This window comes from Amia ocellicauda, chromosome 7, assembly GCF_036373705.1.
Source record: "Amia ocellicauda isolate fAmiCal2 chromosome 7, fAmiCal2.hap1, whole genome shotgun sequence".
Taxonomy (NCBI): domain Eukaryota; kingdom Metazoa; phylum Chordata; class Actinopteri; order Amiiformes; family Amiidae; genus Amia; species Amia ocellicauda.
In genome coordinates this window covers 44,571,652-44,588,766 of record NC_089856.1, presented here as the reverse complement: position 1 = coordinate 44,588,766, position 17,115 = coordinate 44,571,652, and the positions used below count along the sequence as shown (strand labels likewise).

Here is a 17,115-nt window from a genome sequence, read left to right as displayed (position 1 = left end):
CCCCGTTCTGCTCGCTCTGTAAACAGGTCGCTTCCGACAGACTGCCCACATACATGTACAGAGAAAATAAAAAAAGATTCGGCTCCTTTCCTGGAACAGTTACATCAGTTATGTAATGCACCGTGCCGAGCTTCGCAAATGTCTTCCAGCCCGGAGAGTCTGGCTTACATAACGCGCTGCATGCACTTGACCCTGGCTCCTCTGATGCACATCACCAGTGCGCGTTTGACCTCTATTGCAGTATCTGACCAGTGTGGACGGGCATATTGGGTAACACACACACACAAATACAGAGAGAAACACACACACTGATACTAGTGCGTTGTGAGAACAGTGTGTGTTGGCTGGGAAGCTGTTACGCAAGCGATTGAACGGAACAGCAATAGACCCATTTACCCGCACCTATGCATAGTTCAGAAACAGTACCATCCACTCTGTGTGCAGTGAGTGTGCAAGCCGCACTTTCTCTCTCTCTTTCCTCTGCTCCGTCCTTCTCCATTCTCTCCATCCCAGCTGCGGCAGCTACACACTCGGCTGTCTTTCGCGCAAACACACGCATGCATGTACACCTAACACACATGTCACCGAGGGACGGGACCCCGCCGGGACACAATAGCCCGTCTACCGTCCCGGTGATGCTATGCAACTCTCACCAGTGCCTGAACATCCCACACGCAGCGGACACGCGTGTATACGAGCATCGCAGCTGAACCGCAGCGCTCACATAGCCCGGGCTTCCTCCCGCATTGTGTTTATTCTGTAAAGACATCCGGACGTCCTTCGTGCTTTGAAACGAAAGGGAAAAGGATGTGCACGCAGACCGCACGGCTGCTGCGGGTTTATAGCGCCCGGCTGTGCGTGGCGAGGCGTGCGCTGTAGAGACGCGGCGCACAGAGGGAGTTTCAACAGTCCCGCCTCGGTGTCCAGACACTTTCTTTCCACCGACCTGCCAGGGTGTTGACAGCGGAGACAACTCATCTTACTCGGATCGTCTTGCCGTGTTTCTCCGTTTCTCCGATATGCCGGCTATACTTGTGCATTAACCTCCGTCTCTCCAGCCGAGGCCAGAGAATGAGCAGCCGAAAGTTAAAATACAAATACAAATACAAAGTGGCATGCATGTGCGCTGCGTGTGCCGCAGCCCGCACTGGGAGTGAGTGAGCAGACTCGGCTCCGGGCTTTACCCGGCGCTCAGGTTTGCTTCTATTGCGAGAAAAGCAGTGCGTGTTTTTGTGAATGACTCAGGGTGCCTCGCCTCCGGTCTGTGCATCCCTCCCCGCGGTGCTGAAGCCCAGTTTGCTTCTTTATCATTTCTCATATTATCTGTCATTGTCCCGGAGTCTTCAGACAAGCGCAGCTGGACTGCTAGCAGGAGAGAAGAAGAAGAAAGCACGGGTAAGAGCAGGCATTTCGGACGGGTGTTACCACTGTTACTGCTAATGCTATTTTGTCTTTTAAATCAGCGTGTTGGTGGCATTATATAATTTAATAGACAGTGACAACGCATGTTTCTTCTTGGTTTTGCATTAGGGTGTTTAATGTTACGTGGAGTCGTGGACAGTCTTTCAGCAAGAGATTAAGTCATACATAATTGACACTATGTGGTACATTTGTTTTTATAATATTCATCTTCCAACTAACACCATGACCCGAACTTCGTGTGTTTGGCCAGCAGGAATTCTGAATTCCTAGTCTAGGCTACATGCATACATACATACATGCATACATACATACATGCATACATACATACATACATACATACATACATACATACATAAGCCATATACTAAAAATGTACAGTTAATCTAAACACTTTCTAAAAACACAATTGGGGAACATTTTTTTAAATCACACCCATCGTTTATCATGTATCATTTGCACGATCTTCAGAAACAGAAGTAATAATTAAACATCATGAAAAACAATTTGTTAAGGTTTTGACCACCATGTTCCAGCTGAAAACACTACAGTGTACATACATAAAAGTTAGATACACAAACTGCACAGCGCATGGCTATTACAATACAAAAAGGCCCTGTCTTATTTAACTATATACTTCTTCTAATATTAATTATTATTAATTATAATTAATTAATATTAATTATAATTAATTATAAATGACAATAATAATAATAATAATAATAATAATAATAATAATAATAATAATAATAATTGAACATCAAACGAAAATAACTGTTATGGTATTAGTTTTAATTGTGTTAATATATTATTAGAACACAATTATGTTTAACCCCATAGTTATATGTTTGCACATAGCGTAACGTAATTTGAGGTTTCTATGCAGGGCAGACTTATTCTTAGTTATATTGTTCTTAATAATAAAGTTTAAGCTTCTTTCTCTATAAGGATGCATGCTATTCCTGGTGAAAAAACAACAACAAAAAAACGGGTGATTATTTAGATTTTCATGTTGCAGTTCACGTTTTAATATAAAACATTATAATAAGATATTGTTTCTGTTATTAGACTGGCTTCTTAATCATCCACCCACCCCTTTCTTCTAATAATGAACGTGTTGATGTATTAGTTATTTGCTACCATATCTTTAGATCTTGATCTATACCTGTACAAATCGCAAAGGCTAGATGGTGGGTCACACTGGCTTTTGATTTTTTGTAGGCAATGCTGAATCAGACAGATCCACTACACTTAACTTCATCAATGACTTTTACTCTTTGCCCCTTTACCATTTTGATGTGCGCCACATACACGCATTTATCTACATATACATCGATAACCGATGCGCCAGTCACGACTGCATTTCATCTGTGCGGAGGTTTTATATCAGATGCGGCTCATCTAAGTGTATTTAGAGCAGGAAGTCAAGGGGAATTCAATGAAAGCGTGCTGATTAAATCTGCACTGAACTCCCAACATCAATTGATGTCATTTCCCAGCCCCCCCTTCCCCCCAACTCCCCTGTTTATAACTGCCAGGTGCCATTTGTGGAAATTGATTGGACTCAAAACGATCACAATTAACATACAGTGTTTTTAACTGGAAACAATAATGATAACAACAGCAACAAAAACAACAAGTTAGGCCTAGCTGTTTAGTTTAACTTCTGTTTTTCATAGTTATCTCTATAATAGTCATATTGTACTTCCTAATGTAACTTCTGTTAAGTTATTATGATTATGCTTATGTTATTACTTTGCAGCTATTGTCTGGAAGTGGATTGCATCACACTTGGGGAAACAGAAGCAAGAGTCTATCTCAGTTTGGGATCAAAACTCAGTGAACTTTTGAACCGAAGCTAAAGGAAGGATCTTCAATGGACTTAACTGCCATGAACAGAAGTTGGATCAATACAGAATACCTGCAACTCCATCTGGCAACAGGGTGCAAATATTAACCAAAGATATGCAAAACTGAACCCAGTTCTTTCCAATTTAATTTTCTTCCTCTACCCGTTATACCGGACAAGGCAGACTATCTTTAAGTCTGACCCATTTCCGCCAGTCAGAGACCTCCCGATAAAAGTGCCTGGTCTCTCCGAAGTCCTGTCCTATGTGCCAATCACTTGGACTTCACAGATCACCCTAAATTGCAGACATTGTTGACTTCCCCCATTTTCAGATCTCCTTCAAAATGTCAGAAGAGATGTAAAACTTCAAATTCCTTCTTGTTTTCCACTCTGATAATGAGAGAAAGTATAGGCAGTGTGATTGTATGCAAGTGAGTCAAATTTGATCTCTATAAGTCAAGAGGAGGCACTTCAGGTTTGCTGTGAATTAGATCTTATTCCAAGCCAAGAATTTGGGAAACATTTTGAGGAACATTAGCTAGACAATTTCACCACTTTGGAAAGTCCTTTGTCTAGTGACAGCACATTGGAGAAATGCCAAACATAAAGCCTTGACTTCCTGTCTACCATCTCTCTGAGCTTTGCAGGTTTTTCAATATCCTCCTCCACATCAAAACTGGGGTTCCAGTCCACAGAGGCCACCAATCCAAGGCAATATCTCTGAATTGTTGTAGACGGACAAAAGAGACACACCTCTGTGTTCATCATAGAGGATTCCATTTTAAAACGTCCGGTTTGCAATAATCCCAGAATTGGATGGAGAGTGGAGTAAGACCTTCTGCTTCTGTTGTCCTCAGCATAGCCTGCATGGCTCTCCGGTGTTAAGATCCATCTTTGCATGAGTCTGTGCCTTACTCAAACACACCAGCCACACGGTTCTGTTCCAGGTTGATGCAAGCTTCTCCCGATCACACCCAGGGATCTGTGAATGCCCTGCCTTGATAGGGGGTTGCAAGTATGGAGGCGCTGGCCCGATCGCCAGCCTGGTTGTGTGCCGAGCTTGATTCGGGCCCTCAAGCCAGGGTCTTGGTTTTGGACTGTCGCCCTCGAGAGCACTACGAGGAGGGCCGTGTGGCCGGGGCCATCAGTGTGGCCATCCCCTCCATCCTGCTGCGGCGGCTGAAGCGGGGCCAGCTCGCCATGCCCTCCCTCATCCGCTGCCCCCAGGAGCGGCAGGGGTTCGCCAGCCGCTGCGCCACTCACGCCATCCTCCTGTACGATGAGGGCCAGGAGGCGGGCCCTGGCGGTGGCCCCTCCCCCACGCAGCAGCAGGAGGAGGAGTCCATCCTGGCCGTCATGCTGCACACGCTCAGGAAGGACGGCTGCCAGGCGTACTACCTGAAAGGTGAGTCCCAATCCCTTCCGTTGCCCGGATATATAAACGTTCAGCAGTGTCTTCTGGCTTCAGTTCCGGCCAAGCTCCCCATGACCACAGTGGGTCTGATTGGCTGGTTAACTGGAAGAATTCAATACCTGTCAATAGGCTGCAAATTATGTTAAAGTGGGGTGCCTGGGATGAAAATAACCTTATTTTTATTATTCTGCCCTCAGTCCTTTCAGAAACACCCTCAATGTCAGGTGTGTTGTTGCCCTGACACTGAGCAAACAGCAATCGGTTAATCTGTCCTGTGCTTGTTCAAGAAACTGTTGCTGTCTCAGAGCTGTCTAAGCAACTCTTTATGGGCTCCAGATTGATACTGCACAGTCACCAGCGCCAATTCAAAACTCCCACAACAAGCATTGTTCGTTCTCTCTGTATGGGCTCAGCCGGGTGATTTCTAGACACCTTGTCACTGACACAGCTCATCTATGTGCAGGCACTTCTGAAGCCTAGCTGCTGTTGTTTTCACATCTTACTGAGCTGAGCTAGGGATTTTATTAATTGAATTAGGGATTTATTTTAATTAAGCTGTGATTTGATTAAAAAGGTGGGGATAGGAATAAGACTTGGCAACTGAATAACAGTGTGAAACAGCTTTTCTCTTTACAAGCATTTATTGACTAGTGTGTCAATATACATTGTGTGAGACCCTTAAACTCAAATAACAAATCTGTTTGATGAAACTGGCCACAGATCTCCAATTTCCGTGCTTTTCTTTATTTGATCTTGTCTTGAATGTGTTTTTGCTCACTGTAAGAGGCACTTTGTGTACCACTAACGCTTCAGACAGCAACACCACCACACAGCACCCACACAGTAACTGTGGCTTGTCAGACTTTTGAAAGTGATTATAGCATGTATCATAGCGGGCGCTTTAAGCTATGTTTGCACTCCAGCGTACAGTGTGAAAAGACAGGATGGGGCTGGGAATGTGTTGATCGCATGATATGTTGAAAGCTGTAATGGCAAGTCAGATTCAACAGCAGCAGCCAGTGCCTTCATATGACCTGGAAGTGTCTGAAAATTAGTGTATTCTGAAAACTGAATAAAAAAAATAGTTTTTTCACAAAGGACACTTTCCTCTGTTACAGCATGGCAAGCCAGTTACACTGGTAGCATTCCACATTTTCTTATGTATTTTTTGCTGACAACATAGGATACTCATGCAGACACAGTAGTGGGTTGAGTAGAAAATATAGTCAGTTTGCACAAGTGCAGTGTGTTATCAGATATCTTAACCGGTGTGCCATGTTTCTAAATCAAAACTTTGACCTGTCTGAGAATTGAAAATTCAAAACTTGTACCCTATCGTGTTTTTATTGTGGACAATGGTATCTTCTCGCTATCTTCTCTCATGATAGCATTCTTTATCTGATTGTATGTGCTACAGCATCAGAACAGGAAGAGAAATTAGAAACAGAATTAAATATACAATTATATAAAACATTTTCTTCTGCCAATGGACACAGCACTAGGATGCATTCGGAAGCAGGTTGACAATAAGAAAAATATTTTGCATCAATTATCAGCTAGAATCTAACCTGTGGTTTCCCCTCTCTGCTAAAAAAGAGAGTTTTGAATCACTTAACTGCAGAATAGGAGCAGCATAAAAACAAAGCAAAAATCATATGACTGTGTGTATATATAAGTGAATCAATTGAAACTAAAATAGGAACTGTAGAAGTTGACTGTATCCAAATGGCCTTTTGTTATCGGGAACCACAATCTCTCTTTCAAGAGCCGTGCAGTTAAGTAGTTCTGCGGCTGTGGCAGAACGCCCCGCAGTGTGTGGTTAATGTTGTCTGTGTTCTCCTGCCATTTCGGCTGTGTCTCGTGGCAGTTTGTTTGCTTGTTCAGTTGTGTTTTTTTTGCTTGAAAATCTCCATCAGTCCTTCTACTTTGGTTACTTCTAATTGTAACTCTTCTAGGAAATGCAATGTGCAATACATTGTCAAATTGCTTTTATATAACTGGTTCATTATGGAATTAATTTGTAGTGTTCAACTGTCTCCCACCCTGAAATATCAGGATATGAAGGGAGCTATATAATGCTATTGTATTATATTGTTGAGTAAGCCACTAGTAATGTCATTGATCCTACGGGGCAACAAGGGGTTTTCCTGCCTAGCTCTGCGTTTACATCACGTACCATGTTTTTTGCTTTCGATCACACACCCATAGGAATTTTGTGCCATTCATCTCCATTCATTCACTCCAGTCTCTAAAACATCATCAAGTCTAGTGCGTTGATATTACAGGTCATCCCAGGGGTGTTCTAGAGGTTGAGATCAGCACTAATTTCCGAGAGGCCCTCAGTGTTATACTCCCAGTCTTGTGGCAATATGTGTTTTCTTGTTGGTCATGATGTCAACAACAGAACTGTAGAAATTTCCATAATATCACAAAACATACTGACAATTAAGGTGCCTTAAAAAAAAATAACAAATCTCTTCATACTATGTGATCTGATACAATGTAATACAGGGGGGCAGAGGCCTTGCCTATTAATTTTAGTAATATAGTTTAGACTATATTACTAATAGACAGATAGACAGATTTCTAAAGGGAGTATTCAAAAATGATTCTATTCTATTGGAATAACCCAAACAAACAAACAAACACAGACAAACAAAAATGCAGGATAGTATCACTTTTCTCTGCTTAGAAACATTCTTAATGGGGATTTCAAAATAGTCAATGAGGATTCAAGTCCTCAAAGATGTTGGCAAGGCCTTCTGCAGATATGAGCTCTGTGCACAAAGACACGGCCCCACCAACTGAGTTCATCTTCAGAAGGACAGAGCGCCGGGGGGAGAGCGCGTCCCGAAATCAGTTCAGTCCGCCCGCGGGGAATTTATAAATTCAGAAGGAGTATTTTAAAATCAATTCTGCAGGAACCAATGAGATCGCTAACCACACCTCTCCAGAGTGACAAACGAGGAAGATTTTGTTTTACCGTGTGCTGAGCTCATCACTGTAACAGTATGAGGAAGAAACTGCTTTGATTCAAATTCTTTCAAAAGGCAGAAAGACGAGTCATAGTTAAAGTCTGGCTGGACTGACTGCTTGCCAGACACACAAAAATCATGTCAAAAAATAATAAAAAGATGGATTTATTCTAAAAGGAGAGTGATACTTATGCTTGTGTGTATGAGAGGTGGTACCTGATTTGTTGACCTCCCCCCAGAAACTCCTTTATAATAATATTTAATAATATATGTGTATGGGGCTTCTTTTTTGATCATGTGTTGAATTATTTTACAAGACTCCAGAAATGGACTCTCGAATGTGCCAACATCTCTCTCCCTCCCTCTCTCAGGTGGATTCCAGACGTTCCACAGACTGTTCCCCCAACACTGTGAGAGTGGTACCAGTGTGGCCGCACGTTGGCTGGCGCCCCCCGCCTCGGTCCTGGGCCTGGGCGGCCTTCGGCTGGGCTCCTTGGGCTCCGATGGGGATTCGGACCCTGACCGGGACCCCCTGAGCGCCACGGGCCCGGAATCGGACGAACCCAGCCCCAGCGCCCAGCCCCCCTTCCCAGTGCAGATCCTGCCCAACCTGTACCTGGGCTGCGCCAAGCACTCGGCCGACCGGGACACGCTGGCCAAGCTGGGCATCCGCTACATCCTCAACGTCACCCCCAACCTGCCCAACATGTTCGAGAACAACGGTGACTTCCGCTACAAGCAGATCCCCATCTCGGACCACTGGAGCCAGAACCTCTCGCAGTTCTTCCCAGAGGCCATCCAGTTCATCGGTGAGTGTGGGGGCTCAAACCCCGCTTTGGTTGACCAGAGTGGAGAGAGTCGACTGTTTTTTAACCCAGTGGGTTAAGTCCACATAAGAGTTCACAACTGCACGGGAAAACACTGTAAAAGTGTGTCCAGAGTTCAGTGTTTAATTGCGTACCCATCACTTACTAAGCTGTTAAAGAGAGTAGCTGGGACAACAGAAATGATTAGCTGGCAACATTTTTGTCTCCTCTCCACATAAACCTTTATTTTTAACAGAAAAAGGTTAAGCCTTCCATTGTGTAACACTTGGACTGAAATGAACTGAACAGCAACTGAAAAGCGATGGGAGTCTGGGCTGTTTCTTTTCCGTTGAAGAAAAGGGAGGCCTTTAAACTTCAATGCTGACAGATTTCCCTCTTTTTATGGCCATGACATCAGCAGTTACATTGAGAAATCTTGCCCCCCCCCCATTACTCCCCCTCAATGCCCCACAGTCTCTCAGCTTTATCTGTCGCCTGTGTCTGGATAAGGAATCGCAAGCTCTGCCCTCCCCACTTCCCTCTCCACTTCCATTAAACAATGGACCAATTTAGAGATCTCTTTAACCATTCCTCCCAGCAAGCTGCTTCATACTCTGCAAGGGCTTTACTTTAAATTAGGTCACAGTCAAAAATAGCAGCAGTCTTCTAGCGAAACCTCAGCGAGGCGACCTCAGATCCTTAACCCTTGCAGCCTGGCAGACTGCAGCAAAGGAAACAGCTTACATCAGCTTACATTGGCTGTCATATGATATTTAAAGCCTCCTCACCAAGGCATCGCAACAAGCCACGTGGGGAAGTTAATCAAAGTTGCACACTGCTGCAATCAGTGAGCCGAAGCGGTTTGCACTCCCCAGTCTGTGCATTACGAATATGCTTCCCCTTCCCTTCCTCATTCGCTGTGAGAGTCAGTTTTGTTAGCAGCCAGCAATCGAAGCACGTACAGCCACAACAGGAGAGCGGAAGGAAATGGGAACTGAAGTGAACTAGCTCTTGCATGCGCCAGTTGTTTTCCGGCAGCCACTCGCTCACACAGAAGCTGTTCTCCACAGTTTACACTACTAAACAGTGTTTACAACTTGTACCACCGCAGCTGCCATTCTGTTGTAACGGGCCTGCCGTGTTAGAAACGCACTTCGGCCCATCACTCATTTTTGGCTAAAGAAAAGGCTTTCGTTCGGAGCTAACAAGTCGAGCAAGATCAGCACTCGACCGCACAGCAAGTCTGGGGAGTTTTTTCGCAGGTGTCGTCAGAAGATGAGAAATGAGGCAGCCCTAGTTAGGGATAAAAATAACTCGGATCAGAAAAACGTTAGGAACTAGGAGAAAGCCTCGGCAACCGAGACGCCGAGCTGAAAACATAGGTGAAAACGTTCTAGGTCAGCCACAAAACCACAGCAACCTCCTCAAGCCTGGTTCTCGTTTTTGTGTTCCTCAAGTCAAGTTTGTTTTGTGCTTATGTGTAAGGAGTGTTTTGACAAAGAAAAAAGTGCAGCATGAAAGTAATGTGATTATTTAATGGAGCAGTAAATAGTGACCGGCAGTTACAGGTTCAAAAGTACTCCACCTTACCGAGTGGCCTTATGTTAACATGCTTTCGCACAGGATGGGGATTGAAATTTCCCCTTATAATGCAAGAAATGTAAACTAAGCATTACGCCTCATTATTTGTGGTTAATCAACGTGTGCGGTAAAGCAGGTCACACTGATCGGCTCTCCGCTTTTCCTGCCACTAACAGAACAGTTGAAACATGTTTGATTGCATGTAGTTTATTGTCAACCAACAGATTACAGGAAGCTACTTTACCTGGCAAACAACAAGATCAATACAATCACTTCACAATACAAATATGTAAGATATCAATATACACTCACCTAAAGGATTATTAGGAACACCTGTTCAATTTCTCATTAATGCAATTATCTAACCAACCAATCACATGGCAGTTGCTTCAATGCATTTAGGGGTGTGGTCCTGGTCAAGACAATCTCCTGAACTCCAAACTGAATGTCTGAATGGGAAAGAAAGGTGATTTAAGCAATTTTGAGCGTGGCAGGGTTGTTGGTGCCAGACGGGCCGGTCTGAGTATTTCACAATCTGCTCAGTTACTGGGATTTTCATGCACAACCATTTCTAGGGTTTACAAAGAATGGTGTGAAAAGGGAAAAACATCCAGTATGCGGCAGTCCTGTGGGCGAAAATGCCTTGTTGATGCTAGAGGTCAGAGGAGAATGGGCCAACTGATTCAAGCTGATAGAAGAGCAACTTTGACTGAAATAACCACTCGTTACAACCGAGGTATGCATTTGTGAAGCCACAACACGTACAACCTTGAGGCGGATGGGCTACAACAGCAGAAGACCCCACCGGGTACCACTCATCTCCACTACAAATAGGAAAAAGAGGCTACAATTTGCACAAGCTCACCAAAATTGGACAGTTGAAGACTGGAAAAATGTTGCCTGGTCTGATGAGTCTCGATTTCTGTTGAGACATTCAGATGGTAGAGTCAGAATTTGGCGTAAACAGAATGAGAACATGGATCCATCATGCCTTGTTACCACTGTGCAGGCTGGTGGTGGTGGTGTAATGGTGTGGGGGATGTTTTCTTGGCACACTTTAGGCCCCTTAGTGCCAATTGGGCATCGTTTAAATGCCACGGCCTACCTGAGCATTGTTTCTGACCATGTCCATCCCTTTATGACCACCATGTACCCATCCTCTGATGGCTACTTCCAGCAGGATAATGCACCATGTCACAAAGGTCGAATCATTTCTAATTGGTTTCTTGAACATGACAATGAGTTCACTGTACTAAACTGGCCCCCACAGTCACCAGATCTCAACCCAATAGAGCATCTTTGGGATGTGGTGGAACGGGAGCTTCGTGCCCTGGATGTGCATCCCACAAATCTCCATCAACTGCAAGATGCTATCCTATCAATATGGGCCAACATTTCTAAAGAATGCTTTCAGCACCTTGTTGAATCAATGCCACGTAGAATTAAGGCAGTTCTGAAGGCGAAAGGGGGTCAAACACAGTATTAGTATGGTTTTCCTAATAATCCTTTAGGTGAGTGTATGTTATTATTGTGCAGCATCACAAAGGAATGATACTGTCTTCATGTTTCAAATCCCATCCTGTCTCTTTTTATGGACACCCTAGTCTCCAGGATGTCCTCTCAACGTCTCCCTCTCTCCCTCACAGACGAGGCTCTGTCCCAGCGCTGTGGGGTGCTGGTGCACTGCCTGGCGGGGGTGAGCCGCTCAGTGACGGTGACGGTGGCCTATCTGATGCAGCGGTTGGGGCTCTCCCTGAACGACGCCTACGACTTCGTCAAACGTCGCAAGTCCAACATCTCGCCCAACTTCAACTTCATGGGCCAGCTGCTAGACTTCGAGAAGACGCTGCGCAGCCCCTGCGACCGGCCAGCTACCGAGGAGCAAGCCTTCTTCACCCCCCCGGCCAATCAGGATCCAGAGCCGCCTCCTTCCCTGTGAGGACGGTCCACTCTCTCTTTGCCCTTTCGATCTACAATGGGTTCATGGGTTGGCGACACGACGACCACCTGACCAAAATCAAGCCAATGGACGGGAATCCCCCGATCCGCACTGCTGGGGGCATCTGTATAATGCAACTGGATTGCGAGACCGTGATCGAACACAAGCACAACGCATTTTTCTTCTTCCAGCCTTCGAAGGGATCCAATTGTAAACCAAACTGGCAATCGACTGTTACAGGCCACAACACGTGGATGTAATCTGAATGTATGTAATCCTGCTATCGTCTTGAGATGCAGAAAAAGAAAAAGCTTTTAATATGATATAAAGAAGTCGCTTTTGTATAGCAATTTGTTGCTGGGCACATCTTGCTACTGTTTTTATATATCTATTTTTTTTACGTGTTTGTTTTTTATATACCTGCTTGTACGCTCATTTCCTTTCTTTTTCCGTTCGGTAGTAACCTGGTTCTTTTTTGTTGTTTGGTAGTTGCTTTTAAGTCAATACTCAACTGTCAATAAAGCTGATCTGAAAAGCATATGCTTCTCTCTGTCTCTTGCTCAGTTCTCGATAATGTTAACAGCAATCATGCCTGCTGTCTAAGAGTCCAGATGCCTTTGCCTACCAGTAAAGGCTTCTGAAACATAAATATGAATATGTGGTTAAGTAAAATACATCTAGTATTTATTGTGAGGAAGAATATTTTTTCTCAGATCTTGTAGTTTCTCCTTAAATAATGTACCAAATAATGATGGTGTTCATCTGAGCAAATAGCTATTATTGTTCTTTCTAAGCACTCCACATTTACCATAATTAAAACTGTGTTACATTTGTGTAACTCTGACGCCAAGTTAGTCGTGTCTATTGCAGGCGTGTTAGCCAGCGATATCCACTAATGAACTCGAGTTAATCGTCCCTGTGAAAGTTTGGAGCTGTCCTTGGTCCTGAAGTACCAGTTCTTCATAGGACATCACAGTACGTCTGACTGGAAAACCGGCCAGAACAAGACTGTGACTATTTCCCAGACTATGCTCATGCAAGAAACTCTCACCAAAACTTAGTGTTATTAACACAGTTGTAATAATAATCGTCATCATCATAATCATATTTTGTGTAGCAGACATTTTTACTCAGAATCACAAAAGTTCACAAAACATATTACAATAAGTGCAAATAATCAAAATAAATAGAATAAACAATAGATGTCAGAATTAAAGTAAATCTAATGAAAATAAAGTACATAATACAGTGCAGTGTATCATAACTTGTCTGTGGGGATTATATAATTTGGTTTTATTGTGTTTTTTCCAGGAATTTGGAGCAACAACGTTTTTGAACTGCTCCACTCCAGTTCCTGAGCCCTGCTCTGTGCTCCGGCTCAAAGTAAATTATTTACTGTATATAATAAATATTTGAGAGAAAGGGATATCAGTGATTTGTGAAAAAAATAATTTGAAAAAAACTTTTCCGTTCTCCAAATCTGCTCTAGCTCCGGGCAAACACCTGCTGCTCCCCTGCTCCATGCTCCAGCTCCTCCGATAAGGAAACACATCAACATCTGCACCCTCACATATTGCCTACCAGGTTAAAGTATGACTTTAATCATGTGGTTTTGGGACAGAAAGTAATGATTATAAAGGGGGGTCTTGATTACTTCCAGGGCAAAGCATGTATTTTTCAACTTGAAGGTCTACTGAGCATTTATTTCTTAAAATAAACCAATAAATAAATAAATAAATAAAGTTACCCAGCACCCTGACACCATCGCGAGCAGAGAGCGAGAAAAAGGGAGGGGTGTGAATTGCTTGCAGAGAGTGATGTCACATTGACTCTTACAACCAACTGGTTGAGAGACGTCTGACACTTTCTAATGGCTAATCGTTAAAAGCTGACCTCCAGGTTGCATTAGCTTCAAACCAACAAACAACACATAATCCTAATATTAATCAGGAAACAGAGTGTGTAGTGTGAATATGTTTTTCGTCAATGAAACACCACACAGTCGATCATTATAGTCTGCACAGCCGCCACTGCAGCAGCTCCATAGGAAGTATAGTCTCAAGCCCCATTAAGATAAAAAATGATTTATTTATATGAAGGGGAAGCTAGTTGCAATATCATATTAACATGGCACACAAGACTCCAGTAGTTTCCCGTTAGCACTGCCTCTTAGCTGACATACAGTACAGTGTGTTGAAGGCTGGCACTCCCTCGAGCCTGGGCAGGAGTCCTGTGTCACTTCCTACAGGAAGCAGCTCACAGGAAGTGGCCTCTGTGCTAACAGGAAGTGGGTGGCTGTGAGAAAGGAAATGGAGGGAACAGACCCGCTTGCTTGTTTTTGCTACACTTGGAAGAGGGGGGCGGGTGGGGGGTACTAGAAAGCTTGGCTCTAAATCAGAGTGACCTTTTATTCTTTTGTGAAAGAGAAGGGCAGATCCGTAATATCAGATCCACACGAGCTCCATTCAAAGAATACTTTCCCCCGTACTGTATGATTGTTTAAAAGAAGTGTTAGTTTTACTATAAATAACTCTGTTGCTAAGAGAGTATTTTCACTATTAACACTAAAGCTAGCACTTGCTACTTCCATAAGTATGCAATTTGTGTTACCATTTTAACTTACCATTCTTCTCCACAAAATATATTTGAGAATACTGAGTGTAGATTTACACATTTACTACAGATTTCACTATGTTTTCCAACATTATTACCGTTATTGTTTCATAAAGAAAAAACAGCGACTTCTGATCTTAGTTTGAACTTATTTTGCAAGTTTCAGGTCAAAATCTAGGATACATGCTTTTGTTGTTGGTTCAGAAATAACCTTGTTTGGAGTAGCACAGAAAAACACAGAGCAATACCAAGAGCATACAAATGTGCTTTACAGAATTACAAGAAATGAAAGAGAAGAAAAAAACAAACAATTGTCTATATTGAGAAGCACCACACTGACATTTCCACCAGCAATCAGAGATTTATGATGTGGGTTTTTCTAAACATGCGAAATTAACTACAATTTCAGACACAATTGTTAATTTGTGTCTCACTGTCATATGATCAATTAATTAATTAATTAATTACGTTATTTACCTTGTATTGTTGTGTATATGTACTATGATGTTTTGAAAAGCAATGTAAGATGCTTTGGATAATAGTCATTCATTATCATCATCAAAATATACTCCATAAAAATAAAAATTTCAGGGCACGTCATGCAACAAACTTTGCAGACTTTCCAAACCCGCTGGAATCGGAGACAAACACAAAAGAACTCTATCGATCCGACGCCTCTGTATGGAAATGGTGAATCGCTTATCTCTGGATGGAGGCCTGTTTAATTAAGAGCGCTCATGTCAACAGCAAAGCCGACGTGGCCACTGGGCCTTGGCTCTCTTTCCTCCACAATGCAAACGGGGGGGACTGGCGACAGGGGATTTCCGAGTCGAGCTAACGCAGCGTGCTGGCACCCGGCAAGGACAGGCTCTTAAAGGAGAAACTGATATCATCTGCCCTTTCCTGCTGTTGCACCACAGACTGCCGGTGTGGCCTAGTTATGCAGAGTTTCTGTTCGTTGACATTTCTGTGTGGGTGCGTATGTGTTTTTCATATCTTTTTTCTTTCCTATTCTCACAGGACACTGTTTGTGTTTTTTTTTTGGGGGGGGGTTCAGGAAAGTAATTTAACAAAACGAGGTTTAATTTTTAAGTATAAACCCGGCTGCAAGCCACAAACCACACCACGCACTGGCTGTATGGGATCGGACAATAAGCTACCAGCCACCAAACGCACAAGACGGGACTCCTCCTGTAACCTTGAGCTGTTTTCATGGCTATATTGGAAACAGAGAGGAAAACATTTTAGGCAATGAGAAAACAAAATCCTCATGCTTTATAGAGCGAATGTCGTGGTACCCAATGGGGACATTATTTGGTGTGGAAATATGCTTAAAACATTTCTGTCCAGCCGATCCCACACATGCTCTGTGGAGATGAGGCTGGAATTTTGACAGGCTTGGTGACAGACAGACAGACAAATATATTATCAGATAATATTAATATATTACATTAGTCTTACAGTACACTGATGGATTGATTGATTGGTTGATATTCAAACAGATGCAAGGATCAACAAACACCAACAGACATGTACACATAGAACAGCAAGACCAACACCAATGCATCGTTGCCAGAGTGTCTGTACCTACTAAAGCATAACATTGGCAGAAGCTGATCAGTGTAACTGGCCATGTAACTGAAAACAGAGCGACAAGGTCTTGACTGCACAGCACGTTTGGACATATTCTCATTTTGTATTTGATTTTTTTGTTTCTTTGTTTCTTTGTTTCATGGCTGTTCAGGCTCTTGGCAGGTACAATGCCTGTCGATGTGTGTGACTAAGCCAGATCCCACTCGTTTTTCCAGTAGGCTACCCTGCCCACACACTCCAGCAGTGGTTACATCACCGCCCAGCTCCTCTCCGCTCTCCACATTATGTCAATTAGAAGGAGGCAGAGTGCTTTCTGCTATTCAATTATAGGGATATCACTTGAAGTCCCCCGAGAGACAGTAATGGTTGGGGTTGGGGAGGGAGAGGGGGGGCATACATTATCAAGAGTGAGTAGAGGGAAAATGAAAGGTGACATCATTATTGGAAACACATCCCAGCTCCTTCGTGAGTCGTGCATCGGGATGGAAGTCCGAGTGAAAGAGAACACACTGCTCCTACAGGAGTGGGAGGAATACTCCAGGTCTTGTTCTCAAGGATTACACTCACACACACACTAGAGTCAGAGCAAAAATGCACCAGAAATGAGAACAAAAGCGCTGTTGGAACTGAAATAGAATTGATCCTGAACTCGTTGTTAGGCTACAGCTATCTAAACATTTGTGTAGACAGTACAGGCAGTACAGTTGTCACAATCATACCTCAAAACACTTTAACTACAAATTGAAGAAACACATATTTGTTTCTGTCTAACATCCATTATCATACTTTTAATGCTGGTTGGACATCATCATTTAACATGAATGGCATCAATACAGTGTTTGCAAATCTGCTATAGTTTCCACTTTCTCTACAGAGTTTCCAGTTTTGCAGTTACGAGCAAACACCAAACACTGTGTCTCTGTGAC

The 17,115-nt window shown here is 43.3% G+C and overlaps 1 protein-coding gene across 1 annotated transcript; it reads left to right on the top strand.

Moving 5' to 3' along the window:
* The first annotated feature begins 444 nt into the window (after nt 1-444).
* On the top strand, nt 445-12,521 carry LOC136753601 (dual specificity protein phosphatase 7). Its single transcript, XM_066709852.1, has 4 exons — nt 445-1,395; nt 3,182-4,673; nt 8,029-8,466; nt 11,691-12,521. The coding sequence occupies exons 2-4, from the start codon at nt 4,286-4,288 to the stop codon at nt 11,981-11,983; spliced, it is 1,119 nt and encodes a 372-aa protein (XP_066565949.1). The 5' UTR covers nt 445-1,395; nt 3,182-4,285; the 3' UTR covers nt 11,984-12,521.
* Nucleotides 12,522-17,115: the final 4,594 nt, after the last annotated feature.

Excerpts from the sequence above, each read along its gene's own strand:
- LOC136753601 (XM_066709852.1), top strand. The coding sequence starts at position 4,286 with ATGGAGGCGCTGGCCCGATCGCCAGCCTGGTTGTGTGCCGAGCTTGAT. Across the intron at positions 4,674-8,028 it reads CCAGGCGTACTACCTGAAAG|GTGGATTCCAGACGTTCCAC; the intron begins GTGAGTCCCAAT and ends TCCCTCTCTCAG. Across the intron at positions 8,467-11,690 it reads AGAGGCCATCCAGTTCATCG|ACGAGGCTCTGTCCCAGCGC; the intron begins GTGAGTGTGGGG and ends TCTCCCTCACAG.